This window comes from Myotis brandtii, unplaced genomic scaffold (assembly GCF_000412655.1).
Source record: "Myotis brandtii unplaced genomic scaffold, ASM41265v1 scaffold180, whole genome shotgun sequence".
NCBI classification, from domain to species: domain Eukaryota; kingdom Metazoa; phylum Chordata; class Mammalia; order Chiroptera; family Vespertilionidae; genus Myotis; species Myotis brandtii.
In genome coordinates, this window is record NW_005356675.1 from 271,479 (window position 1) to 298,600 (window position 27,122).

At 49.1% G+C, this 27,122-nt stretch overlaps 1 protein-coding gene across 2 annotated transcripts in view; it reads right to left on the minus strand.

Annotated features, from left to right (window-relative positions):
• COL6A3 (collagen, type VI, alpha 3) overlaps window positions 1–27,122 on the minus strand; it is a 74,913-nt gene that overhangs the window by 18,409 nt on the left and 29,382 nt on the right. For both annotated transcript variants that reach the window (XM_014537605.1, XM_014537604.1), the window contains 25 exons: window positions 24,935–25,543; window positions 22,387–22,992; window positions 20,388–21,002; window positions 18,886–19,485; window positions 17,941–18,278; window positions 17,247–17,325; window positions 16,167–16,312; window positions 14,726–14,818; window positions 14,261–14,314; window positions 13,338–13,409; window positions 12,498–12,524; window positions 12,346–12,390; window positions 12,176–12,229; window positions 11,665–11,727; window positions 11,006–11,071; window positions 10,539–10,592; window positions 7,615–7,650; window positions 6,957–7,019; window positions 6,128–6,190; window positions 4,817–4,879; window positions 3,588–3,650; window positions 2,158–2,208; window positions 1,940–1,975; window positions 1,432–1,494; window positions 336–398 (listed from right to left, as the gene is read on the minus strand). In XM_014537605.1, coding sequence (XP_014393091.1) covers window positions 336–398; window positions 1,432–1,494; window positions 1,940–1,975; window positions 2,158–2,208; window positions 3,588–3,650; window positions 4,817–4,879; window positions 6,128–6,190; window positions 6,957–7,019; window positions 7,615–7,650; window positions 10,539–10,592; window positions 11,006–11,071; window positions 11,665–11,727; window positions 12,176–12,229; window positions 12,346–12,390; window positions 12,498–12,524; window positions 13,338–13,409; window positions 14,261–14,314; window positions 14,726–14,818; window positions 16,167–16,312; window positions 17,247–17,325; window positions 17,941–18,278; window positions 18,886–19,485; window positions 20,388–21,002; window positions 22,387–22,992; window positions 24,935–25,543 — 4,022 coding nt within the window. The remainder of the gene's footprint in view (window positions 1–335; window positions 399–1,431; window positions 1,495–1,939; window positions 1,976–2,157; window positions 2,209–3,587; window positions 3,651–4,816; window positions 4,880–6,127; window positions 6,191–6,956; window positions 7,020–7,614; window positions 7,651–10,538; window positions 10,593–11,005; window positions 11,072–11,664; window positions 11,728–12,175; window positions 12,230–12,345; window positions 12,391–12,497; window positions 12,525–13,337; window positions 13,410–14,260; window positions 14,315–14,725; window positions 14,819–16,166; window positions 16,313–17,246; window positions 17,326–17,940; window positions 18,279–18,885; window positions 19,486–20,387; window positions 21,003–22,386; window positions 22,993–24,934; window positions 25,544–27,122) is intronic.

Below are 27,122 nucleotides of genomic sequence, written 5' to 3' on the forward strand. Positions count from 1 at the left end.
CAAGGTCTGACATAATTATGTCCTCCCACAAGGTGCAATCAAGAGCTAAAATGGTGTGTTCTTTCTTTTGTTCCCTACACAAGCCTCAGACAAGGAAACTACACCAGGGAATCGTAGAGGCAAACCGCAGTATGCCCTGGACTGCAGAGTGCCATGTGCTCAAGAGCTCTTTTCCTCATTGTGGTGTCAGAAGGGAAGTGGTTAAAAGGAAACAACAATAACAACAAAGATGCAGCACATCGTCTTTGTGAGAAGGAGATCGTGGAAAGTTTTCAGGGACCACACACAAGGCATCCACCCCACGGGCAGCTTAATGGGAACCGGCAGGTACTTACAGATGGTCCCGGGTAGCCAGGGTCTCCCTTCTGTCCCACTGTCCCTGGAGGCCCTGAATTTCCCTGCAGGGGGCAGAAAAGCACCGTTCAGCTGTGGCAAAGGAAGGAACATTCGCAGCTCCCACCATTGGAAAGGCGGGTGAAGATGATCTAACCCGACTCCCCCCATCACCACAGGGAAGCTCTCATTTTCAGGATTCCCGTGTCTCCAAGATTCAAATGTAAGGACAAGAGACTCTCACAAAACTGATGTGCATCTCCAACAACTGTGCACTCTGGGAGGTTAGGGAAGGCAGATGCTTCCCTAAGAACCATGAATGAGACTGCCCAGGAATGCACAAGAAATCAGTAACTGATAATTAATTAGGTCACTGTTGGTGTACGCAACCAATTTAATGTTTACAAACCCCACCTTCATTTAAGCAGTAACTGATCTAATTTGACTGTCTTCACTGAGCAAATGAACAGGACAATTACGGTGAGTTTAATTATATTTTAGGCTAAAAATAACTGTTAGAAACTTTTACCTGTATCTAGACCACAATTTGTTCATTTAAGACTCAGTGTAATTTTAAGGGGGTGAGTAAATGTCCCCTGGAGAGGGATGCAGAACCAAATGCAGCTTAAGGAAGAGGAGTCCTATCATGATGGGAGGCGGGAGCACAGGGTCCTAGCCTGGCTTGCCTCTGAGCCCGGGACCCGCATAAACACAGCACGCACCCCATGACACCCTGTTGCTTCACCATCTAGTGGGCAAGACCAAATATGGTCACACGGACTCTGACATTACTCGTTTTGACACCTGAGTCCCCCTGGTGCCATGCAGGGAGAGGACCATGGACTTGTGACCCTTGAAATGTGTTACAGGAAGGGGCTCTCGGGGTCTCCCCAGAAGGGGAAAACACAGCCATAGCCACAGGTGGTCCTGAAAACATGGGCCTTCGGCTTAGAATTCCTTTGCTCCCACCCCATGCTATCACTGGCCAGGTTGCAGGTGACAAAGGAGAACTTTCACAGAAGTGGTGGAGGCGTCAGGGTTGGGCCAGCCTCCCACACGTTCTCATTCCTGTGGCATCCACGGTCCAGGCAAACTTACCCTTCGACCTCTGATGCCTTTGGGTCCTGGTGATCCCCCTGTTCCTGGGTCACCGGGGGTACCCTGAGAAGAGAGCCAGGAGGCGGTACATTAGCTCTAGAATGGAAGGTGTAGCCGAGGGTTCCTGGGGCATCTGGACGACACTTCCCGGAGCAGCCAAATGGCTGACTTCGGTTACTTTCCCACTGGGTTACTAGTACATGTATGTCTTGCAGGTTTAGCCTTAGCTTGTTGAATCAGTAGTAATAACATCATGAAGATACATCATTTTAAGGTCTACAAAGTATTTTATTGCATTTTCATTTAATCCTCAGAAGTACCATGACAAGTGCATACTGTCATCTCCATTGGACAGATGAGGGACTTAGAGAGTGGGCCTTCCCAAGGTCACTCAGTCCATAAGTGGCTGACCCAAGACTAGAACCAAGATGTTCTGCTTTGCAGCCCATGGACACACTAGATTCATACTAAAACAATGGCGATATGTTACCACCAGGGGAATATTTACCTTTGGACCTGGGTATCCAGGAAATCCTCTTTCTCCCTATAAAAGATAAATAAACAACTCAATATTTGGTCTCAATTTAAATTTATTTAAAATAAATTATTCTTGAGCAGAAAAAAATACATATATTTATAGAGTCCATCAAGAGAAAAAATTCACTATATCACAATAAAATTTTGAGAAAGGGTTCTGTACAAATACAATATGTCAGACGTATATACCTTTTTGCCTTTGCGTCCTTCACTGCCAATCCCATCTCGACCATCATCTCCCTAATTGTGGAAAGACAGCATTACTGCAGGTCACCATGTTGGGCATGCCATACCCACCTCTGTCTAAAGTCCTTGAGTCCCTGAAATGTTCCCAGATCGAGGTATAGCTTAAGGCATTGTTCCTGTTCCTACACCATCTTCCAGGTGTGAACAAGACCATGTCTGTAAGAGGGTGGGCTTAAAGCACTCCTGTGGCAAATGGTACTGGTGGGCCCACCTATTTACAGATCCACTATGGCTGTTGGTAAAGATACTGCTTGCAGGTGGAATCAAAGACTCATTGAACCTGGGAATCTTAGAGTTAAAAGGACTCTTGAAGGTCACCTTGACTCTGTGCATCTATGAGTCTTTAATTCGACTTCAAAGCAAAAACACGGGACTCACTCTCCCATACCCTCCTGAGTGGTCTGTGCTCAGACCTTTTCCCCCCGCCCTGTGTCCCTCCCCTGCATAGATCATCCCACTAGACTATCTTCTTTCCGAACACCTCCTCCCGGACTCTCACATCTGTCCATGTCACCTTCTCATAGCAGCTTTTAGAACTGCACACAATTACTTCAATCAGAAGTTATGTGAAACATGCATCAATATCTCTAAAACATGCGTGGAACATGCTACTTAATTTATAGTTTCAAATGGACATCAACAGTGAAAGAGCCATTGCCCTCAAATTTATAGAAACAGAATCAGAAAGAGATTTCCTTTGATAGTTTGAATGGATTTTAAGTTTGACTTTCTTCCCTCTGCTTCTGAAACTAAGAGTAACAGAAATGGATTTTTTTTAAACTTCAGTTCACTGTAGAGAAGTTACATTCACAAGGAAAATATTCTAAAGCTTTAGGATCATAAGACAGATTAACCTGGTCAGTTCCTCTAGTTTTTATGTATACTGGCTTATTTTAGAAAAATTACCAACACTCTGCAGATTTCTTTTTCTTGCATGGGAATATATCCTGCAAGATCATTTTAAATAACAATTTTTAAATGCGTTATCAAGGTAGCGATTTCTATTCCTGGGATGTCTCATTCAAAGGGAACTGTTTCAAGCTGGCTTAAGACCTTATCAAACCCAATTCCATTTGAACCCAAGGACATGTATTTCTTTGCAGAAAAGCTCCATGTGGAAGTGCTCACAAAACATTCATAAGCCCAAAGATGAAGGAGGTCAAACCTTATTTGACATTTATTTGCTGGTTATAAGCAGCAGGTTTCACTATTTTCAATCACATCCCCAATGACAGGAGAAGCAACTACTGAGTTACCTCTGTTTGGAAAGAAACTAATTTGCATTGGCAAAGGCTAGCCTGGCACAAGCCCCACCTCCCACTTCCTGGGTGTTTCAGCAAAGAGTTAGCAACAACAGCGTATGTTGATCTTACCGTCTCCCCACGGGGCCCCCGATTCCCGATTCCTCCCTTTGGTCCTGGATCTCCGGGCTCGCCCTGTACACAAGAGAGAAAGCTGAGACACCTGAGGGCCCAGGCCCATTTGAAATGAGAGTCCAGCCCTATCGTTCTAGGTGATGCCACTGCCAACTTCAACTTTTGAATTTTGATAAAAATGATCTCTTCAGTGGCAACGTTCATGTGTCGACTCCTGGAGAAGAATCGGGGAGGCAGGTGTGTGGCCTTTTCATAAACATGGCATGGGGACATGCTGACAGGGGGAGAAAGAGAGAGAGAGAGAGAGAGAGAGAGAGAGAGAGAGAGAGAGAGAGAGAGAGAGAGAGAGAGAGAGAGAGAGAGAGAGAGAGAGAGAGAGAGAGAGAGAGAGAGAGAGAGAGAGAGAGAGAGAGAGAGAGAGAGAGAGAGAGAGAGAGAGAGAGAGAGAGAGAGAGAGAGAGAGAGAGAGAGAGAGAGAGAGAGAGAGAGAGAGAGAGAGAGAGAGAGAGAGAGAGAGAGAGAGAGAGAGAGAGAGAGAGAGAGAGAGAGAGAGAGAGAGAGAGAGAGAGAGAGAGAGAGAGAGAGAGAGAGAGAGAGAGAGAGAGAGAGAAGAAGAAGAAGAAGAAGAAGACCCAGGGAAACCCAACACCAACAAGAGGCAGAAAATAAAAATTCTGGACTCGCAGGAACACATTTCTTTCTCTGAGAAAATGCTGCCCTTTCAGACTGGTTATGTTAAATTGTGGTTTTTCTCAAGGTTTGTAGAAAGCAGGTTCTCAGATAGTCAGGGCTCTTAGATCAGCTCAACGTGGCCAGCAGAGCAGCTGTGTGGACCACTAATATTCAAACAAAGCGTGTTCAGCAAGTCTGGTGCTGTGCTATGTGCCGCCCCCCCGCCCCACACACACACACACACCCACACACACACCCGTTTTGATTGCCCCGAGATGCTGAACTGTGGCCACGGTTCATGGCAGGAGCAGATCAGACAACTACAGCTGTTGGCAAGTCCCAGCTACTAGAAAGCCAACACACTGAGCATGAGCCATGTGTTCCCTTATGGTCAAGCGGCTCTCAACAGGGAGGCTGGGTGGGAAAGACCAGAGGGGAGACGAAGGGATGTGCAAATGAAGCAGGTAGACAGGCTGGCAAATGAGGGAGAGGCTGCCTGGGGGGCTGGCCGGGCCTGACCTCCAGAAACCAGCTCCACCTTTGTCCAGACAAACCTTTCTTCCCAGGGGCCCGGTTCTGCCACGTTCTCCCGGAGGGCCTGCGGTCCCTCCGCTCCCCTGCAGTGGGAGAAGAGGAGTGTCGGTGAAAATTCGCCTTCCAAGCCTAAGGGTCTGAATCCCGCCTCTCCCCCAGTCCCCGGGGGGTCAGAGCCCCAGTACTTAGCGCCACCCACGGTGCTGGAGACACAACTGCAAACACACATGGCTTGTGCAACTCACAGTGTTAGTGTGACCCTAGGCCAGTTTGCACAACGGTGCAGTTTTCCACGTACATTCATATCCCATGTCCCTGACTGGCGGACAAGCACCCAGATTTGATGTGGCTTTTGTCCTTCTGCCTGTGGTTATACAGGTGTGGAGACCTGTGCGCACTTATCCATTGAGTGAAGGAATGAATCAGTGCCCTGCATGTGGCACAGCCCAGTGAGCACAGGAATGACCCCACGAATATGGCAGAAACCAGCTCTCGGTTATCAGTAATTATTGCAAGAGCTCTGCCTCATCCATATTCCGTCTCAGATTCTTGATTAATAAGAGCTAAAATAAATATTGGCAAAAAACTAACAGCTTTAAAAATAGGTGAATATCAGGTTGCGAAGTTGGGAGGACTAAGTACACAACGGCTCTCGCCGAGTTCCTGCATCCACGGCAAAGCACATCTGTGCCCTTAGGGAGCAACAGGCCGGTTCGTTGCCAGGTTTCAGTCACTGCTCTTTTCTGTAACAAATGGTAGGGTGGCTCCCACAGTATCCTGTCGCACACCAGGGACAGCAGGTGTGTAGGACACCTGGTCCCAGCTAAGCTGTAGCTACATGTCCGCCCATCATCACTAACAGCTGAGATGTTGAATTCTGCAGTCACAGCAGATTTAAGGAACATCTTCTGTGCTGAACTGGAGGATGGAGAATCCCATCCACAAAAGAGCGAACCTCAGAGCCAATCTCCAGGGGCGATTATGAAACCATTTGTCATAATCTGAGCATTTCGGTGGATTGGGTTACATTTATGCAGTTTCACGCTGAGACCTCGGGGACAGGCACATCCTGCCTCGCTGACCCCAGCTGGCCCATGTTGGGAAGGAGCAGCATTGGGGCCTAGATGCCCCTGGGGCACCAAGGAAACAGGGTTCTTCCTTCCTCACATACACTGGCTGTGAGGACTGAGGTCAACCCAGGGTCAGTGTCACCAAAGAGTCAGACAAAAAGGAAGGTCTGTCCTCAGCAATACCCCCCACGCAACCCCAGCCTGAGCGGGCGCTGTGCGATCCACTTAGCCACACAGAGGGGTGGGTTGAGATGCACTTACCCGAGGGCCAGGAATGCCTTGTTCTCCCATCAGGCCTGGAGGGCCGGTGGGACCAGCTGGACCCTGAAAGAGGGAAAGGCCAAGGTCAGTGCTGTGTTGAGGAGACACTCCAGGAGAAAGCTCAGATGACCTCTGCACTTTCCACAGAGCCCAGAGCCTCACTCCCACTGCCAACGAGGCCCCCAGAGATCACACTTTATCTCCACTGTAGGAGCAGCAGCCCCAGCCCAGAACAGGAATGGGGAAGCTAGTTTTAAAAAACACAAATGTGTACACGTTGTTCACGGCAGCAATATTCACAGTCTCCAAAAGGTGGAAACTACCCATGTCCATCAACCAATGAGCAGAGAAGTAAGCTGTGGTCTATCCATGCAGTGGAATATTACTTGGCCATGAAAAGGAGTGAAGCCCTGTCACATTCTATAACATGGAGAACCTAAAAAACATTATATTCAGTGAGAGAAGCTGGACACAAAAGGCCACCTATTAACTGATTCCATGTACATGACATGTCAAGAATAGGCAAATCCATAGAGACAGAAAAGAAACTTGTGCCACCAGGAGCTGGGGATGGGGAGATGAGGGGAGACAAGGGGTGACCACGTAACAGGTACTATGAGGGTCTCCTTTGGGGGTGATGAAAATGCTTTGAAACTAGACCGGAGGTGATGCTTGTACAACATTGTGACTGTACTAAACCCCCCTGAATTGTTCACTGTAAATGATGAATTTTGTGTTCAATTTTGTAAAATTGTCACCTTGATTTTTAAAAAAATACAAGAGCATCTGGGGAAATAGCAAAGGGCGTGCAATCTCCCTGGGTACCAACCTGTGCACCTCTGGTCCCCTGCTCTCCTGCAGAGCCCGGCTGGCCTGGACCACCCCTGTTGCCCTTGAAAGAAGAAAGAGAAGATGCAGGGTGGGGTCAGGATAGTTTATACCAATGTCAGCTCTCTGTTCCAAAGTCCCATCTGCGTGAGGGAACAGGGCCATAATCCCAACTCTACGAGCGACTTCAAAGCCACTGACATAATCACCACATGGAGGCAGCTGTCACTCTGTTCTGTCACAACTATTCTTACTCTTGCCTCACCTTCTCTGCAGGATGGCTTTGGGAAATAAGGATGCTTTGCATATAGCACAGGTGAGAAGACTAAGACACAGAGACGTTGTGACTTGCTAATGACTAGATAAGTGAGCATGTTGTGAATGAGATGCCCAGGAACTGCCTCCTCCATCTGTCTTTTTCCCTTCATCCCCGCCCCCACCCTGCCCCCACTGTCAATCATTGTCACAAGTTCATTAGAAGAGGCCAAATTTAAGGAGCTAGGAAAAGGTGTAGCTGCTGATTGAGCTACAAGCCTTGATGGCGAAGGAGAGAGGAAGTTTTAGCTCGTGGGTGGGAGGTGGACAGGAGGACAGTCCATTACAGCACATGGTGAGTTACATTGTGCTGACGGAGAAGAGGCGCCAGCTCCGAGGCTTACCTTAGCTCCTGCCGGTCCCCTTCGGCCATAGCCGCCCTGCAGGAGAAGTCACACACACCGTTAGGGGAGACGGGACCAAGCCCAGTCTTTGCCCGACTTAACCCACACATTCATCTGCCACCCACTGTGTGCCAGGCCCTGTCAGCCCCAAGGAAATTCCTTCCTGCCTCATCTCAGTCAAGCTTTGCCTCCACGCTGCCCTGTTAGTCACCCAAGTGGAAGTTTTGAGAATTACTTCAGACCTGCCAAGCAAAATAATGACTCCTGGCTGCAGAGTCTCAGCCAATTTCAAATAAGGAATGTGAAAGGGGAATGTCAAGCTGTCTATTTTTCTACCATTTTTTCTGACTGTCGGGAGAACTCATCATAATACGTTAATTATCATGGAAGGGAGTCCCAGACTCTCCACGCCCTGCTGGCCAAGTATAACAGATCCTCTGGTAGGTGAGCAGCCAAGGGCACATGCATGAACCTGCGAGCCCAGGGGTGCTTAGCTTGGGCTCATGTCTTGGCAACATCTGCCTCTATGCTCCAGGGGTGACCCTCAGTCCAAATAAATGTGGGCTCGCTGAGTAAGTAATCTGCTAATTCCCCCATTGTGATTACTTCCTCTGTGGTGGGGAGGTTTGGGATGGGAACATGAGAACGTCCTGGATAAATCTTTGCAAGGTGCGGAGTTGTGTTTTGGAGACTGTAATAATCAGCGGTTACTGGGCTTGACCGATTGCTGCATCACCCAAAGACCAGTCTCCACTCCCAACAGACCAGCCTGGGATCTTCTGGGACAACCGTTTTTGCTATTATTCACTGTTGTGGCAGCTTCTTTAATGGAAGACTTGGGCCTCCTTCCATGGACAACATATGGACAAGTCGGGGAGGGGTGGGGCCAGGCCAATCCTCCAGGGTAGCAATCTGCCTGGCCCCTCCCAAAGGGTCCAGAGGCCACCAGTGCTCAATGACTCATTGCTCAGGCCAGAGGCAGCCTGTAGAAGCCCTGAGGGGCGGTGTGAGGAGCAAGGTAGCCCCACAGAAGGATGCGCTGTGTCTGGACCTGGGCCCGACACAGTGAAGTTCCAGGGAAGGAGGAGGCCACACCTCCAGGCCTCATCCTGCTGCCAAGGAGGCAACTGAGTCCACAAGAGCCCTTAACTGTATCGAATCCAAACCCAAGTGTCCACCTGTGCACAGAATGAAAACGAATTGCATGCATGACTGTCACGAAAACCAGATTTGGCCCTGCTCACCAACAGGTGCATTGTACATTATAACAATTGGGTAGCTCCTCGTTGCTTTTTCATTATATAGCTCAGCAGCATTATTCAAAAATAATACTCAGAACTATTAAGAGAGCATTTTCAAATATTAAGTCTTCTTCTGAATTTTAAAAGCAAAATTATGCCCATAGTATGTCATCTGACTATGGATGAGAGTCATTTCTTCTGAAAGCCCTCACGTCACATGCTCTCTCCAACCGTCCCACAGCTCAGCCCTTAAAACATCGCTACCACTGGGAACCGGCTGCACAGCCCCAGCCAATCTCTGAGCAGAGACATTGCATCCTGAACTGGCCCCTGAGGATTACAAATTCCAAACACTCTTCCGCATATAGGGACCATCTTCTCCCACCTCAAGCTCTGAGTACCCCTGGGCCCTACAAGTTTCCAACTACTTTGTGTCCCTTTGGCTTTAGGTATGAACTCATCAACAAGACACAAAGATTAGGCATGCAGTGAGCTACTGCAGCTCACATTTCTGATGTGTCTTAAGAAGCCACTGAGAGCCTGGCCAGTGTGGTTCAGTGGTTGAGTATCGACCTACGAACCAGGAGGTCACACAGTTCAATTCCCAATCAGGCACATGCCCAGGTTTCAGGCTCCCTCCCCAATGTGGTGCGTGCAGGAAGCAGCTGATCAATGATTCTCTCTCATTATTGACGTTTCTATTTCTCCCTCTCCCTTCCTCTCTGAAATCAATAAAATATATGTATTTTTAAAAGCCACTGTGAGATGCAATTCTCTAGAAAACAGAGTCTAGTTTCATTGCTTGGGTTCCAGCAGAGCACACACACCATCACACACAAACAGTTATAAAACCAACAAGCATACGACCCCGTCAGCCTTCCTGCCCTCATTCCCTCACTCCTCCCAGATTCCTGCTTCATTTGGATCTTTTAAATATTTAGTGGGATAAAACCTGGCCAAATTTCCTACAGCAGTAAAGATAATATTTTTAAAGCGTCTGCCAGTGGTTGAGCATCGACCTACGAACCAGGAGGTCACACAGTTCAATTCCCAATCAGGCACATGCCCAGGTTTCAGGCTCCCTCCCCAATGTGGTGCGTGCAGGAAGCAGCTGACCAATGATTCTCTCTCATTATTGACGTTTCTATTTCTCCCTCTCCCTTCCTCTCTGAAATCAATAAAATATATGTATTTTTAAAAGCCACTGTGAGATGCAATTCTCTAGAAAACAGAGTCTAGTTTCATTGCTTGGGTTCCAGCAGAACACACACACCATCACACACAAACAGTTATAAAACCAACAAGCATACGACCCCGTCAGCCTTCCTGCCCTCATTCCCTCACTCCTCCCAGATTCATGCTTCATTTGGATCTTTTAAATATTTAGTGGGATAAAACCTGGCCAAATTTCCTACAGCAGTAAAGATAATATTTTTAAAGCGTCTGTTCAGTGTGTTTTCTGGGATGGGAAGGAAGCAGGTCTGGGGGAGGGAGAAGAGACGGAGTATAGACCAAAAGATAAAAATGAGAGATTTCTCTAAGCAGCACGATTTGGGTGACAATAGTTTCAGAAATTTCTTAATAAGAAGTAGCTGAATAGCTTTGCCCCAGGCAGGGTTTGGGGGTTTAGGATCTAGGTGGCACCCTAATATCAGGGAGCCCACAGCCCTCAGAGACACTCACGTCCTTGCCGGGATCGCCAGGCCTTCCGGGCACGCCGTCTCTCCCAGGGAGGCCCTGGTGTGGGAGAGAAAACGGCGTGAGATTCTCCTCTGCAGAGAAGAGCATCTAATGTGGCAATATTGCCCAAGACACCACGGGAGATGGGACTGATACACAGAGGGGGTCACCCAAGTAACTTTGTGGGTGCATCATGCTCAGGGGCATTCCCACAACACAAGCCTCTGGCTTGGCAAGCACTTTCTGTGAACATCTGGGGGGTTGGAGGGCCTCTTGGAAGGGTTGCTCCATTCCCCGGCGGAGACTTCCTTCACGGGGACACACATGGGCTTCGGGGACCCTCTGTTCCCGACCTCTTAGGTCTACAGCCTGAAAAGCCACTTCCATGGCCGCTAGGCTGGGGACGGGCCCGTGTGGGTTTTGTGTCTTGGCCCTCAGCACAGGGAGTCGAGGAACGTGGAGCATCGTACCATGGGCCCAATGTCTCCGGTTTCTCCTTTGGGTCCTCTCTGCTGGCTGTCCCGTCCTGAGTCACCCTGAAAACAACACAGGTCAGGGAATGAGCCTCGTGGGCAGGAAAAGACACCCTAAGTTTGCTTTAGGAAAAGAAAGGTGTTTGTAGCTTTTCTGGTCTTTGATTCTGTAAGTGCAAGCAAATGACCATCCCTGAGCCAGGCTTCTGTCCTCCTAGACAGGACAAGGCAAGAGGCCCGGGGCACCGTCCTCCCTGGGGCTAAGAATGATTGGGCGACCCACAGTCAGGGCCAGGGAGGGTGGGATGGATGCTGTCTGAATGGGATCTGTCCACTGGGACTGGTACAGAGCCTTGTATTCATGTCCTCACTCATATTTTTCCTGACCACCCGGTCCAGCTGGATTAAAGAGTCCTGAGACCACATTTTAGGGAAATCCTCATGTCTTCCCAGGACAGGCCTTACAAACACTTATCTCCACAGCCACACAGCAAACACGTCCCCAGCAGCCCCAAAGGGAGGGGAAAGGACAAACCACATCTTTTATCAACAAGTTTGAAAGCAGCATCAAAAGTAAAATTCCCCCTTTCAGCCCTCTGTTACCACAGCCCTCTTCCCCAGACTCAGGTCTCAAATTGTCCATGAGGAATTCTTACCGGGTCCCCTCGAATTCCAGCGTCTCCTCGTTCTCCTCTGTCCCCTTTAGGTCCTTTGTCACCCTAACAAAAAACACATGTGGTGCCTAACCATTAAATAGAATTACACATTTTTGTCTCATCCTTAAAATCCCATTCTTCAACTCACAAGTCTTAAATAGGCCAATGTCAAGCATTTCTCATTGGCCATGAAGGTAAAATGACTTCCAAATATTTACTATTTGTGCAGGTAATCCACAAATATTTATTAGGGACCCCCTCTGTGCAGACACTGGGATTTATTTACAACAAAACAAACTCAGTCCCTGCCCTGTGAGACAGTCTCCAAACAAGACAATATAATGTAATCTGTCACAGCTGCCAGGGACATAGGGATGCCAAGGATGCAGCCCCAGAGGAGGTCAGGGGAGGTCTCGGAGGAAGCGGTCTTAACATACATCAGTGAGAGACCTAGTCCCTCAGTGACATGTTGATAGTTCCTCCGTCCCAGCAGCAGTGGAAATGCACCTACCCTTCTCCCGGGATTCCCTTTCTCTCCGGAAGAACCAGGCACGCCTTTGTCTCCCTGCCAAAGACAACGACAACACGTCATTCCTGGCACAGCGGCTCCCAGAGGCTGAGTACAGTCCCTAGAATCTTCAGGACCAAAGCTGCTAGGACTTAGAGCACAAAGTCACTTACATCTTCCCCGTCAAGACCATCCAGTCCGATTTCCCCCAATTCACCCTGCGAGGGGACAAGACACACAGGTGAGTGTAGATGGCCTTCAGACAAAGAAGAAATGAGAAATGCTGGGAAAGTTTTCAATAGAAAAAGGAAAACAAGCCGAGTACCTTCTCTCCTGGGAATCCTCGAGAGCCCTGGAAAGAAAGGGAAAGAGGACACATTAGCTCCTTTTGGAGGCTGGTCCCTGAGCCACAGGATAGTGCTGCCCCAACCCCAGTGAAGGCCATCTTGGCTGAAAATTCAATATTGGAGATTTATTTGTTTGGGTTGTCTTCTCACCATCACATGGAGGTCATAAAGCTAATTTTCCTGGACCTGGGCACTGGGTGGTTTGGCTCCTTGGCCAGGAGGGTGGTCCCTGAGAGCCAGGGACCAGGCCCCAAGGCACCTCTGTGACTTTGCAGTCTGGTAACCTTCCCTTCACCACCTGCTCTCAAACTTCAGCAAATGGAGGAGAAAGTTCATCAGCCCTTGAATCCAAGTATTTCATGCAAAGAACCGGCAAGTGCAGTGGTCTCTCCCTTTCTTTTGCTGCCCTATCTCCTTGGCTCCTCCCGGGGCTGAAGCCACGGGCACTGGCCTTCTCCCCGCCCTGGCTCTCGTCCTGTCTGTCCTCGTGATGGTTTCCTGGCGGCTGCCTGTTTCCATAGGAAACTATTTCTGCATTCCCAGGCTCCCTTCCCAGTGCAGCCTGCGCTCTGAACCCACCAGACTACGGGCTGCCTTCCCAGGAGAGGCCCCAGCGGCTGGATGCTGAGAGCAGAGAGACCCAAGCACCATCCTCCCGCAGGCACTTGGAGAAACTGTCCACTTCTGCACATGCTGCTGACCCTCCCCTCCCCAGATGGGCTGATGCTGTGGTCCCTACACACACCCCCCGCCCCCTACACACACACACACAAACACACACACACACACACACACACACACACACACACACACTGTACCTTTATTCCTCTCTGGCCGGGGCAGCCCTGGAAACCTTGAGTGCCGTTCACACCAGGAGGACCACGTTCGCCCTGTCAGGGGAGACAAAGGTTTCTGGTCATCATGTCTCCACTGGGTCCACAGCTCAGTGAAAGCTCTGCCTTTGAAGCAGATTTGCTGCCAGGAATGCTGCCTGAGCCGTGGGACCCCAGCATCCTTGCTCCCCAGGCCCAGTGCACAGCCTCCCTGGAGGAAGGGGGCCACCAGGCACCAGTTCTGGGTGGGACCTGGGCCCTCCTAGAAATGCTTGGTCCGACTGCCCCTCTGTGAGGCCCTGGCTCCTGGCTCTCCAATGAGGCTGTTCCCAGCCCTGACGCTGGCACTGGGATCTGGGACCCCATGACCTCACCTGCTCCCTGTGGGGCCCCTTAATTCCAGGGCTGGTCCTTCTTCCAGGGTCTCAAAGCCTCTCAGACCATGTCTGTCCGGTACCATTTCCCAAAGGCTCTGTAGATCCTCAACTGGGCCCTGAGGCTATGGACCATCCAAACCTTCTCTGGGAGACTTCCCCTAAAGGGCATCACCCCGATTACAGCCTGATTAGGGTTCTCCTGTCCCCCGTTCCCACCCATTCCCATCTCTGCTTGAGTATCAGAGCTTAGCAGACACTGAATATGCCGGAAACGGTGGCCCTCTGCCTCCGAGGCACTAACCCCGCCCTGAGGAACAGAAGGAGTGGAAGCCCGCGCTCCGTAGCCACTCCTGTCACACTTGGGGCATCACACTATTTCCATCATGTAGAAATCTGGGTAAAGATGCTGAGGAAGTTAGAAGTTAATGTCTTCTCAGTGGGATAACCAAACAGATTGTGAACACTGAAATCCAACCCCAACAAAGGACAAGGAGTGAATAACAATTTCAGGAATAAAACAACTTCACTTACGGGTCCACCCTCGTCACCAGGATAACCTCGGTAGCCATCTTCTCCAGAAATACCCTAAAACAAAGTAAATCGGTTCCTGGGTTAAATCCGTGGGTTTTAAAAGGGTCTGTTCTATATGTAAGCATCTCCCTGATCCCCTTCCCTCCCCGCAGTAGAGCAGTGTTAAAATTCAGCATGGCTTTAGGTGCTCCCCTGAACTTAACAGTTTTCTATGCATTATTTCAATGAAATTATTCTTTCTAGCAGGATCTTTAAGGCTCCTGATCTACCCAGAAATCCTGTCCATTTCCTGTAACTGAGGCAGATGCTGAGCATCCCAGCTGACCGTCCACAGTGAGTCTGTTCATCGGATCTTCTGTCCTATAACCTGGGGCCTACCCCCTCCCCTTCCCCATCTCTAGCCAAGGTCAGGATGGACTTCTGAAATCCAGCCTCAGGTATAAGAAAAGGACAAAGCTGCCACACCTTTGGCCCGATGCTGCCGATGGGTCCTCGGTCTCCCCTTTGTCCAGAGCATTTGCAGGGCACCCCACAGCAAGCTTTCTCAGCGATGTTGTCCTGCCAAAAAGTAACGAAAAAGTTCAAGTCTTAATAAGCCTCCAAAAAAACATATATGTGCCCTAAAGGTCAAGATCTAATGTGGATTCCACGGTGAGATGCAGGCACCCCCACACAACATTCACTCACAGACCAGCTTAGTGGCTTAACCATCAAGATGGGGGAGGGAAATTACTAGTAGGAGACAAAAGAACAACCAAAGTAGAATAAACCTTATTCACAATGTCACCTCAGGCTGGGCCTTATTTCTAGAAGATTCCAACATACATAGTCAAGTTTCAAATGGCAAGTATAACTTGTGTATTTTTAAGCTCCAAGGAGCAAAACAAAGGAATTGCAGATGGTCAGGCAGAAGGTGGTTCCAAAATGAAGATCCATATGCTCTTCCTCAGAACCATGGTCAGAGTCATGGACTATGGCGCCAGCCTGGAGGAGGCCTGGGGGCAGTCTGGTGTGGGCAGACACAGGCAGTCCTGCCTCTAGCCACAAGCTCACGACTCTGGGTCACCAGTGCCTCTATGGCCCATCACACACCCTGAATGCCCCTTTCCACCCCAAGCCCGGACTTCACATGGTGAAGCGCAGACCCAAAATCCATGTCCATCTGCTAAACCCATGGTGGTCAACTGTGCTTCTGACAATGAGCTTCCTAGTTTTCACTGTCTCCCACATCCCAGACTCATCCCCTAACTCAACGTCCTTCCACTAGTTTTCAAAAATCCTAATTCCTGTGCTGGGAAGAAGACAGAGGGAGGGCAGAGTCCATTCGTCCCACGCCCCACTGCCGCCACCACCAAAGGACCTCAGGGTCAACCACTCAGCCCACATCTCCCAGGGGCCCCACCCACACTCCCAAATCTCTGGCTGAGAGAGGCTGAGCTCCTGAGGGTGAGGAGCCCCAATGGCGCCTTCATTTGCTCCACAGGAAATTGGAAGGGACGGCAATCAAAGCACTTCTCCGCCCAAAAGTGATCCTCCTTTCCTGCACATTCTTATTTCATCGTGCAAGCTTTCTGAGGACACTTTCTGTTTGGGAACGGGCAATCTCAACCCTTTGCCTTCTCAATAATTAGGCATGAAAACATTCAGGAAAGGGAGCTGAGGAAATGCCAAGGCGGCAACATCGCACACCTGGGCACCCAGGGCCCAGCTCGTGGCCGCTCCAGCTCCCAAGTATCTCCAATTCGAGGACTCATACTTGTTATGGCAACAAGGCAGGTCCCAAGTGTATTTAATGGGTTAAATCACCCACCCAGAAGCCCCTCTCCCATCTCCCTGACTTCATTGTCTTGAGAAGCCAAACGCTGTGGCATCTGCACTGATCTGTGTGTGGAGACGTAAACCTCACCAGCTGCTCCGCGAGCTCGTAGTCCAGGTCCAGCAAGTTGAGCCTCAGGGGCCTGTTGTACGTGAACCCTCGCCCGAACTCCAGCTGCATCAGCTGCTCCAGGTTGGCCACGCGTTCCAGTCCCACCAAGATCAGGGCTCGGACACCTGCGAGGATAGGCGTGTTTCCAAGGGCTCGCTGGGGCCCTGAGAGCCACAATGTCTTTTGGGGTGTTTTTTTTTTTTAAAGAAAACTTTAGTATATCATTTGCCCTGTAACTGAAACATGTTTAATCAAGCTAGTCAACCACTCTGAAGTGCTTGGAACTCCTCAGAGCAATGGTCTCAGATGTGTCAGTAAGTCAACTGGTTAATAAAAATACAGGAAGCGACACCATGAAGTGTATGCATAAATTCTCAAACTCTGGTCCTACTTCACACAGGTATAATGTGGAAAAAATTAAAAGTACCACATCCCCCAAATCAGGTCGGAGCATTCTTATCTCCATGGCTCGGGAAAAAAATAAGCAATACACAGAATGTTCTTATGATAATGTATGCTTCGTAAGTCCTTCTTAACCCCCTGGTGTGGACATCTACTTTTTGGTAGTCAGAGCTAACAAATTCCAAAGTCATGGACAGACAAATATGACATCCGGTAATAGGCACCGCAGCTTAACCAGTCACCCTAATTTGGAAAGTATGCTGTTATTTACTTTCTATTAAAGTATGTGTTTACTTCATGCTGTAGTCTTGTTGAGCTGTGATAACTGCAAACTGCTACAAAATTAATCCCTAGTTTATGGGATGTGGCTAAATGAAGCAAATCTTCACGTTCTTTTGCAATAGCACCGTGCTTTCTAGATGTTGCACCACCTGAATGAGTCTGAAAAGCTGCGGGGCCCGTGCCAGGACTTAGTCTGTGGTACGTATGGCATCCTTGGTAGCCCCTTCCCATAGCCCCAGGCAGGCAACTGAGAGCCAAGATGCCAAGGAGGAGCTCGCCCCAAGGACTCGGCAAGCAATTCCTGTCTCCCCAGCAGAGCAGTGCGTCTGCCTCCCCCACGTCTCCACTTCCCGTTTAGAAAGCCCCGGAATCTACCTTCTTGTCGAAGGTCCTCCGACGCCTTTTGTAAATCAGCCAGATCTCCGTCCACCCCATCAGTAAAATGAATGACCACCTGAAATTAAAGGGTGGGGGTGTCAAACTCCAGCCAAAATTAAAAAGAAGCATCACAGAGCCTGGTAAGGGAGCTTAGCCGGTTCAAACCCCTCATCTTACAGTTGAGAAAACTGAGGGCCAACCACCCCATGTTCGTAGCTCTCTGCTCTTGTGCAGTTAGTCAAGTGGAAAGTGAAGGGATTGCAGTGGTTGATTTATTCAAAAATACAAGCAGCGATGAAAATAAGAACAGTTATCTCACTCTCCTACTTATGTGATGTCGTTTCTAGAAATCGTGTGTGTGTGTGTGTATGTGCACATAATAAATACATATGTATGTACACACAGGGAGAGAAATATGTATAGAGAACAGAACTATTTAATGGGTAGGACTATAAATATAAATTAATCACAAATTAAAGTTATTCAAACTTAATTTCTGATTACGAGGATTTTTTTAGAGCTTAAGTAAAATTATAAAACAAGAGAGAAATCACACTTCGGAATGTCATGAGTTGAATACAGGCATGAGCAACCCATCAAATGTGAAGAGTGTTTAGGGGACAACAAGGTGTTCCTCCTGACGAGGCAAGTCCAAATATGGCACAAGAAGCTGAACATGGGCCCTGCTCACCTTCACACTGTCGGGCGAGGACTGCCTGAACTTGCTCTGATAGGCCTTCAGCGTGTCCGCAGTGAGGACGTAGGGGTGCTGGCTGCGCATGTTCCGGAACTTCTCAAACAGCTCCGGCTGGTACTCGGCAAAGTCGAAGGCCTCCACAGGGCCCGAGGGCGTGTTGGCCACCACAGACACCCGCACGGTGGGCATCTGGCCGCCGCTGCAGCTGAGTCTTTGCATCTGGCTGATTCTATTCAGGATGATGTCCACCTTAGACTCAAGGCCTTTCTGAGTCACAAAGACATTCTGATCTCTTGAACCATCAAACCCCAGAATCACATCCAGATTACAGGCTATAAAGGGAGAAAGCAGGCAATGAGCTCTGAGAGGGGCTGCACAGGTGAGTTCAAGGTACAGGCACAACCCCAGGACATGAGCCAGATGTCATGCTCAAGGGCAAAACGAGATCTTCTATGGATGAGCTTTGAGAAGAAATTAGACCAGCCTCTCTCACAGGGAACACCGGTGCTGACTGTTAGGAACCAGAACAGTAGGTCATTTTAATCTGTTGCTCTTTTCATGGTATTAATCAATTTTGGCATGACATATAGTTGCTGTTTACATGCCTCCCAAGTTCCTGAACATGAGAACTCAAATACTCTGGTCTCACATAATTCATATAATAAGGCTACAAACAGAAACAAGGGCCATCTGAATTATTTGGGGGATTAAAGAATAGGGAGAAAAGGTAAATCTTATAAGGGCATGAAAGGCAAGCTTCCACACTTTGAAGAACATCTGAGACCTGGCTAGGTGCCCACCAGGACCCCACCCTCAGTGAGATGAGGAAATGCCTGAAGTGGTCAATGCTTAAGGAAGCCACAGGCCAGCGCTGGGGACCTAGGTCACTAAGTCACATCAACAAGACTGGATGGAAAACGTGCTCAGGAAAAGGATTACCTTTGGAAACATCCGTCACCCCCGGACACAAGATCTCATTCATGGCATCGTCCAGAGTTTCCAACACCTGCTCCTTCAACTCTGACAGCTCCTGGATGTTCCCCACACGAAAGGCCGTGGCGCTGTTGGACGCAATCTTCCCGACCTCCACTGAGTCGATGTTTCCCAGGCCCACCGCAAACACTTTGACACCTCTCTGGGTGAGTGCCAGGCTCGCCTCCTGAGCGTCCTCCATGGACTTCCCGCCGGTGATCACAAACGCGATCTGAGGGACCCGCTGATCCAGGCGGCTGCCCGCCTCCGGCACGAAGTGATTCAGCCGCAGGTGCTCGATGGCCACTTTGGTGTTCGCGTGCCTCCCCCCTTTGTAGACCACCTTGTTGATGGCATCGATAATCTGCTGCTTAGTGGAGAAGTCCTTCAGGAAGAACTCGTCGGTGGGGTCAGAGTTGTACTGGACCAGCCCCACCTGGATGGAGTCGCCCTGTCCATAAACCGTGTCCACGATCTCAGACACGAAGTGGAGCACCTCCTGGAAGCTGCTCCTCTGGAAGTTGATGGAGCCGTCCAATAGGAACACAATGTCTGCTTTCTTTTTATCTAAGAGGGGCCAGAATGAAAAGGAGGAGAACTTTGATTTCTATAGTCATGCATTAATAAGCAAACTATAAATTAAAATAATTGACGTAAGACATTCCTGTAACTCATTCACATTGAACATCTTAGCTCAATCCCATGCCTCTACGGCTTCTGAATTCACAGCCCTCAACACATTATGCTAAAGACAAGAAGATAAAATGATAAATCACTGAAACAAAAAGGAAAGGACTCAAGAACTCATGAAACTGAGTCCCCATTATCCCTTACCAAATGGTACTCTACTATGGATTCAGTGGTCCATGGCCTCAGGTGTTTTAGGAAATACCATCGAACACTTTCTTCTGGTCAAAAACAAAGGATGATGTCTGACAGGAGTCAGGGGACATGTGCTAGAGGCAGAGCAAGGAAAGGCTTCAGATACAAATTGGAAAATGGGAAGCAGACCCCATGCCTTTGGAGGGTGGCCTGCCAGTATGCTGAGAGCTTCGTGGGACCCTGCTGAAAATCAGTGGCATTTGGGGTAATTTCCCAATTATATCAAGTGGTCAAGATCAGAGTAGAGAAGGTCATAGATTGGCCAATTTCAATGATGTTGTCCTATTCTGAGAGCCAACAAGCCTGTGGTTACCCCTCAATGCACCTTCCTAGAACCTTTCAATGGGGCTACGTTAGCCTCACGGAAGCTCATGGAAGTCTCATGGAAGAATCAGTGACCATATGCTTTCTGGGATGTTTCCTTCTACAATTTCAACTGTTTATTATTCTGGTATTTACTTTCTAATACTATCTGCAGCAACAACCCTATGAGATGAAAATTATTCAAATAAATGCTACTATTTACATTTCTCAGTTGAAAAACAATTGATGTCATACTCTACAGTCATGGGTTCCACAGTTCATACCTGTCCGAGGGGGGGAGGGTATGTCCACTCCCGGTGGTGCAGGTGTGATCCCCGAGGGTCCTAATGAGTACATGATCCTCTCTTCTACACTGGGGAGATCTCTGAACTCTCGCACTGTGAAGACCAGTCTGGGGTAGCCGGTGATAGCCTCCAGCTCCAAGCTGTCAATTTTTCGGTCTCCGACCCCTACACTCACAATCCCTGCCTCGCGTAACAAAATTGAAGGCCTGGAAATGTCATCCCGGGATTTTCCACCCAGAAACAGAACCAGGTGTTGGGGCACCCCGTCTTCTCTCCGGCTCCCAGCAGACTTGATAAAGAGATTTTTTGCCACATATTCCAGAGCTCTGCCGGTGTTCAGTGGAGACCCGCCTTTGAACCTCAGGCGGCGGAGGGCATCGAGCACAGTGGCCTGGGACTTATGGGTCTTCAGTTGGAATTCCGGGAAGACATCATTGCTGAACTGCACAACCCCAATTCTCACTTTATTGGGGCCAACGTTGAGCCTTCGGACAATCCTGATGATAAAGTCTCGGATGTGTGCAATGCCTTCAGACGTCACACCATCGGAGCTGTCAATGAGGAAGACAATGTCGGCAGCATCGCTCTCGGCAGCTGGGGAGAAAAGAAGAGGAAATCTCAGTGCGTGGCTGGCACCCATCTGTCTTGATTTCTGCCTTTGTTTCTGAGGTTTGTATTGTATTCTGGACTTGGCGTGATGTTGCACCATAATATTAACATTAAAACTATCACCTGAGTCATCGGTGTTTATTTCTTGGACTTTTTAAAATTAATCATTAAAACTGGGCCTTTTTCACCTAAATAGTATCCACTTCTTGATATATGTTAGGTCTCCAAGACTTTCTGAGTTTATTCGATTTTAATTTGGGCTTTGGGGTCTGGGTTACAACTAATTTCTAAAATAAAAGCAATATTTAGAAACAAATTCTGGAAACCATAATCTACAGAGTCATGAACTGTTGCCACCATAAAGAACTGAGATCATCCAGACCAACATCCTTGTTGTACAAGAAGAGAGAGGCAGCTGAGGTCAAAGGTCCTCTCCTCATCCATGGTCACCACTCAGCTGCTGACCTCCCAGGTAACCCCAACTGTCCCCCAGAGGGCCACTACAGCTCCCCAGGTGTTACAGTCATAGTATTTCTTTTTGCTCACATTTCTCTAAGGTTTATAGAAAGTTTTTATTTTCAATATTACTGTTCCCACTTCTTTACATGAGTCCATATTTAACTATAAAACCAATCAGAAAACCCTGTTTTCCTCTTAGTTAGAATTCTAGGTACTTCATGGATGTAATGTATTAAACTACTCATATGTTTCCACTCTACAAATTCAACCTGTCTTTTGCTTCATAAATCACTGGGCTACTTATAGTGGAAACAGCACAGCAAAAGGTGAGCAAGTCATGGAATTGAAACGTTTATATTGAGAAAGAGGAAATCTCTCCTGGCACACACAGCCAGGCCTCAGAGAACATCAACACCAGGGAAAGCCACACTGTGGCCACCATGGAGCAAGACAAAAATGAAGTCATGCTGGAATCCTATGTGAACACTGACAAAAAAGAAGACAAAAATAACCAAACACAGCTCTATCCTGGCTCATAGGAATGACCACTGTTTCTTTACCAATTACAACTTTAGCCATAAGATTTAGCAAGACACCCAATCACAGAATTACTTTAATTTCTTAACAACATCTGATCCTGGCAAAGTCCCACTTCCTTAAGCTTTCCACAGACTCACCTACCATAAGCCTGAGACCTATCAGAAGTCCTTTCTAACACTGAGCTATCCCGTGGTTCACCATCCTGTGCATCTTTCCTTCTGGCCACAAGCAATAGGCCCAAGTGGCTCAATCACAGGTGTGCCTTTATTTTATTTTAACTCATCCTGAGGACCATGGATCTTTGAGCCTGTTATTTTTTTTTATATCGAAAACACTCAGAGAGAAGCAACAACAACACATTCAAACCCACCGGGAGGAGGGTAGGGAGTGCGGGCCAGCATCTGCTGAATCTGCTCTGAGGTCAGGGTCGTGATAGGCGTCAGCAGCCTCTGCTCCAGGCTGGGCAGCTCCCGGAAGGTGCTCACTGAGAACACGTACTCAGGGCTCAGGGAAATCTTAACCAGCTCCTCCTGGTCCACACTCTTGGAGATGGTAAATGGTGCCACGCCATTCCTCTTGAGCTCTGCTGCCGCGTCGTCCACCTCATCCCCGGATTTTCCAGACGAAATGAGGACCAGGAACTGAGGAACGCCCTCTTCAATCCGGCTCCCCAGTGGCCTCTTGAAGATATTTTTTGACACATACTCCAGGGCATTCCCAACGTTGATCTGCCGCCCGCCCTTGGGCCGCAGCCGCCTCACTGCATTCTGCACCTCCTCCTTGCTGGAGTATTCATTGAGCAAGAACTCCACATTGGTGTCCTCACTGAACTGGATGACTGCCACCCGGGTCGTGTCAAAGCCCACGTCCAGCGAGTCCACCAGCCTCTCAATGAGGGTGCGGATGTACTGAAACTCAGGGCTAGCACGTAGGGACCCATCAATGAGAAAGACCACATCCTTCTTGCTGCCTGCACCTGCGAATCAAACCGAATCAAACCATGGGTTTCACCTTCGTTGGCACCTAATTCTCAGCATTAACAAACCACCTCCCAGGTTGTCATGGAATCACCACGGGCAAAATATCCTAATTCTGAGTCCTAGCACAGCAATGACAAGTCAGGGAGGAGAAGAGGAACCAGCAAAGGATAAGGAAGGGTAACTGAGGGAGGCAGAGACTAGGCACACAAGACACATGTGTAGATGAAGTGGGGATGGTGTTTCGGGAAGGAGGGGGCCTCAGCAGTGACAGCAAAATGTCACTTATGAATTGCCCGTGGGTTGGAGGGGCCTTGAGAAGAGCGCTCTGGGTGGAGTGGCGAGAGTGAGGGGCAGAGGGGTGGTTCAGAGAGGAGTTGTAGGGAGTATAGGAACTCACCTAAGAGGAGACTAAGGCGCTGCTGGAGGGGATGCAGGGCACCGGGAGAGAGTGTTTGACACAGAGAGAAAGCAACAGGTTTGAGCATGAAGGAAACCACCCTTCCCACCCTCAGTGGAGACCTGGTGACGCAGGAGAGAGACGAAGCAGATGAGCAGGTGACAGGAGAGCCCGGGAGCAGAGGCGGGTCACCACGGGCACAGGAGGGAAGCTGAGATGGGGATACGGTGCTGGGATGACCACATGGTGCTTCTGGAAGTTCTTTCCAATTTACTTACATTTCTCAGTCAAATGGGATTTCAGCCACCATCTCAGACTAAGCTGAGGGAGAAGAGCATAGAAGAAGCGGGTGGGGAGAAAAGAGGAGGAAGGATATAGTCACTTGAAAGAGAGGGAATGTGAGTGGGCAGGAATCCTGTTATTATAGAAATATGGGCTTGCGTTTCTGGTAAAGGAGCTGCATGTTCCCAGTGCTGACATTTCCAAAGGGCGCTCTCGGGAACACTGGCACTGCAGCCGCGCTGTGCAAAAGGCTCTGGCCCCACTGCGCTGGAGGCACCACACACATCAATTAGGGGGGAAGCTCTTTCCCTTTGTTTACCTCACTGATGCATACTTTCATCTGGTGTCAAACCCTTTAGAACATTCCACGTGCTGCTCTCTGCCCTGGACACCAGCAAGGAGAAGCTGACACCCACTCCCTCGCACTGTGTCCATCACCCTCGCCTCCCTCGTCCACCCAAAAGCAGGTTTCCTGCATCCCACTTTTCTCACTGGCTTTTTCTCCTCCCTTCCTTCCCCCTCTCTATGCCATGAGGCCATGGATGGTGTCCTGTAGAACAGGAGCCACAGGGAGAAGCCATGGCTGTCTCTCTGCCACTTTGACCATCCCTATCCAGGGGCCCAGGAAGGACAGGCCCCTGCTGGGTATTTTTGGAGGGGGTGGCCACATCTCAATCCCCTTCCTTCTCAGCAGCCAGGCTCCCATCATTTTCTAGTTTATTGTAACCAGGCCTAGGAAAGCAGATAGGAAGGAGGGTATAGGGTAAATGCTGTCACACAGCCTGGTGGCCTTCCTGCCAGCTAAGACACTTCTCAGCACCAAGCAAATTCAAAAGCAATCCTCACACTTTGGCTCTGGAAACACCAACATCTCAGAGACTGTGTTCCAGCTTGACGAAGAGCCTGTGTTCTAACCCCCTCCCTGGTCATGGAAGGCTGGACCTCCTCTGGTCAGCTCAGAACCACACTGAACTGCTGTTGTCAATGAGGTGGCTCCGCCCTTTGGATACCTACACATCAGGCTTCATGCAGAGTCAGAGCACCTGCACTGTCAGCGAGGCACATGCCCTTCCTCAGACTTTGGCCAAAAACATGAATCTTAGCATCTCCCCAAGCCTCTACCATTTCTGAGACCAAACGAGGTTCCTAATTCTTCATGGAATTAGGTATAAATAGAGGAAACAAAATGTGCAGGCCACAGTCCAAACAAGTAGCCCCAGATGTTTCAAGGAATGATGATCCAAGAGTCCCCTCCTTACCTGGCCTCGGTGGATGAATCAACACTGGCTGCAACGTCCTCAGCTCTTCTCTGGTGAGCTGGGTCACCCTCTGGGAGATGTCCTGCTGGACGTTCTCCAGCTGCCCGAAGGTGGGAACGGCCACGGCGAAGCCTGGGATGTAGGAGATGGTCTGCATCTCCGTGATGTCGGCGTTCCCGATGCCGATACCGATGGGCACAGCCCCGCCCCTCTTCAGGACCACCGAGGGGCCTCTCACGTCATCCCCGGACCTGTCTGCTGTGAGGACGATCAGGAGCTGGGGGACGCCTTCTGCTATCCTGCTTCCGGCAGAGCTAATCAGGATATTCCTCAGGACAAAGTCCAGGGCGGCCCCGGTGTTGGGGGTTGGCCCTCCCAGCAGTGCCAGGCTTCGAATGGCATTGACCACACTCTGCTGATCCATGTATGAATTCAGGTAGAACTCGGGCCTGGTCCGGTCACTGTACTGCACCACAGCCACACGGACTCGGTCTGGGCCCACATCCAGGCTCTCCACCACTCTCTGGACAAAATCCTTCAACAGAGAGAAGCCGCTCCTGACACCGTCAGAGCCGTCGAGCAGAAACACCACATCCTTTTCAGCTGAAACTGGAAGGAAGACAGCCCAAATGACTCACACAGGACATGAGAGGGACAGTTTCCTACTGATGGTGGTGGGCTGAAGAACGTCCGATTCAGAATCCCCAGAACTTGACTTTGGGGATGTCCTTATAGGTGGGAGACAAGAGGATCAGGTTTAGAGGAAACAGAGGTCAGAGAAGAGAGAAGGTACTATGCTATGGTTTTGAAGCTGGAGGAAGGAGCCGCAAGCCAAGGAATGCAAGCGGCCTCTAGGAGCTGGAAACGGCCAGGGACCTCCAAGAGGGACACACTCTTGCTGACACCTTGATTTCAGCCCAGTGGAACTGGTTTTGCGTTTCTGACCTCTAAAACTGTCAGAGGATTAATTCCTTTTGTTTTAAGCCACTCCACTTGTTACAGGAGGAAACAAACTCACCAGTTTATATAGATAGCCCTTTCATTTTAGAATTGTTCAAGGCTTGAGCAATAAACTTTCAAAGGTGTACTCAAGAAAAACACTGAGGGCTAGAGAGATCTGGATGGAAGAGCCTGCATAACCAATAACATTTTATACATGGGCAGTTTCAAATAAATTGCTGCAAGTCATAGTGGATCAATAGGGGGAAAATGTAATCCAGATGTCCAGGTTATAATCCAAAACCAACAGTGTGTGGGAGCAACAGTGTGTGGGAGCAATAGTCAATACTCTAGATTCTCAGCTTTTAATCAAAAGGATTGTAGATGAAATTAATTACTCTTTTCATTGCATTTGTATCAGCAAATGGAAAGTGGTTAAACACAAAGGCATGGTACTGTAGATGAAACAGTTTCATGCAGTGTGTGTAGTGGGAATGTATCTGTCTCTCATCATGCCTTATGTCCTTAGTGTAGGGAATGAATACTAACACAGGGACACCCACTTAAAATATGATGGGGGGAGGGAGCAGGATATGAAGATGAAGACTGGCTTAACTACATTATAACAAAGTCATGTGGCTTTTATTATGCATATAGTAAAAATTATGTGTCTTCAAAGGATTTTTAACCACTAATATGTCTAAATTTTTATCACGTATCTTATTGTGAAACTAGAGGCCCAATGCATGAAAACTTGTGTACTCGAGGGGCGGGGGCGGGGGTTCCCCTCAGTCCGGCCTGCGCCCTCTCACAGTCCGGGACCCCTTGGGGGATGTCCACCTGCTGGCTTAGGCCCGCTCCCCAGGGGATTGGACCTAAGCTGGCAGTCAGACATCCCTCTGGCAGCCCAGGAGTCCTCAGGGGATGTGTCGGACATCCTTAGCACTGCCGAGGAGGTGGGAGAGGTTCCTGCCACCATCGCTGTGCTTGCAGCCATCAGCTCAGCTTGTGGCTGAGCGGAGCTCCCCCTGTGGCAGCACACTGACCATCAGGGGGCAGCTCCTGCATTAAGCGTCTGCCCCCGGTTGGTCCGTGCATGTCATAGTGACTGGTCATTCTGCCGTTAGGGTAAATTTGCATATTACCCTTTTATTATATAGGATACTCTCATGTCCTTCAAAATAATCACCCTGATTCTCCTGTTTTGCCCTAAACAGCAGTTATGGAGTCCGAGTGAGGAAGGAAAAGT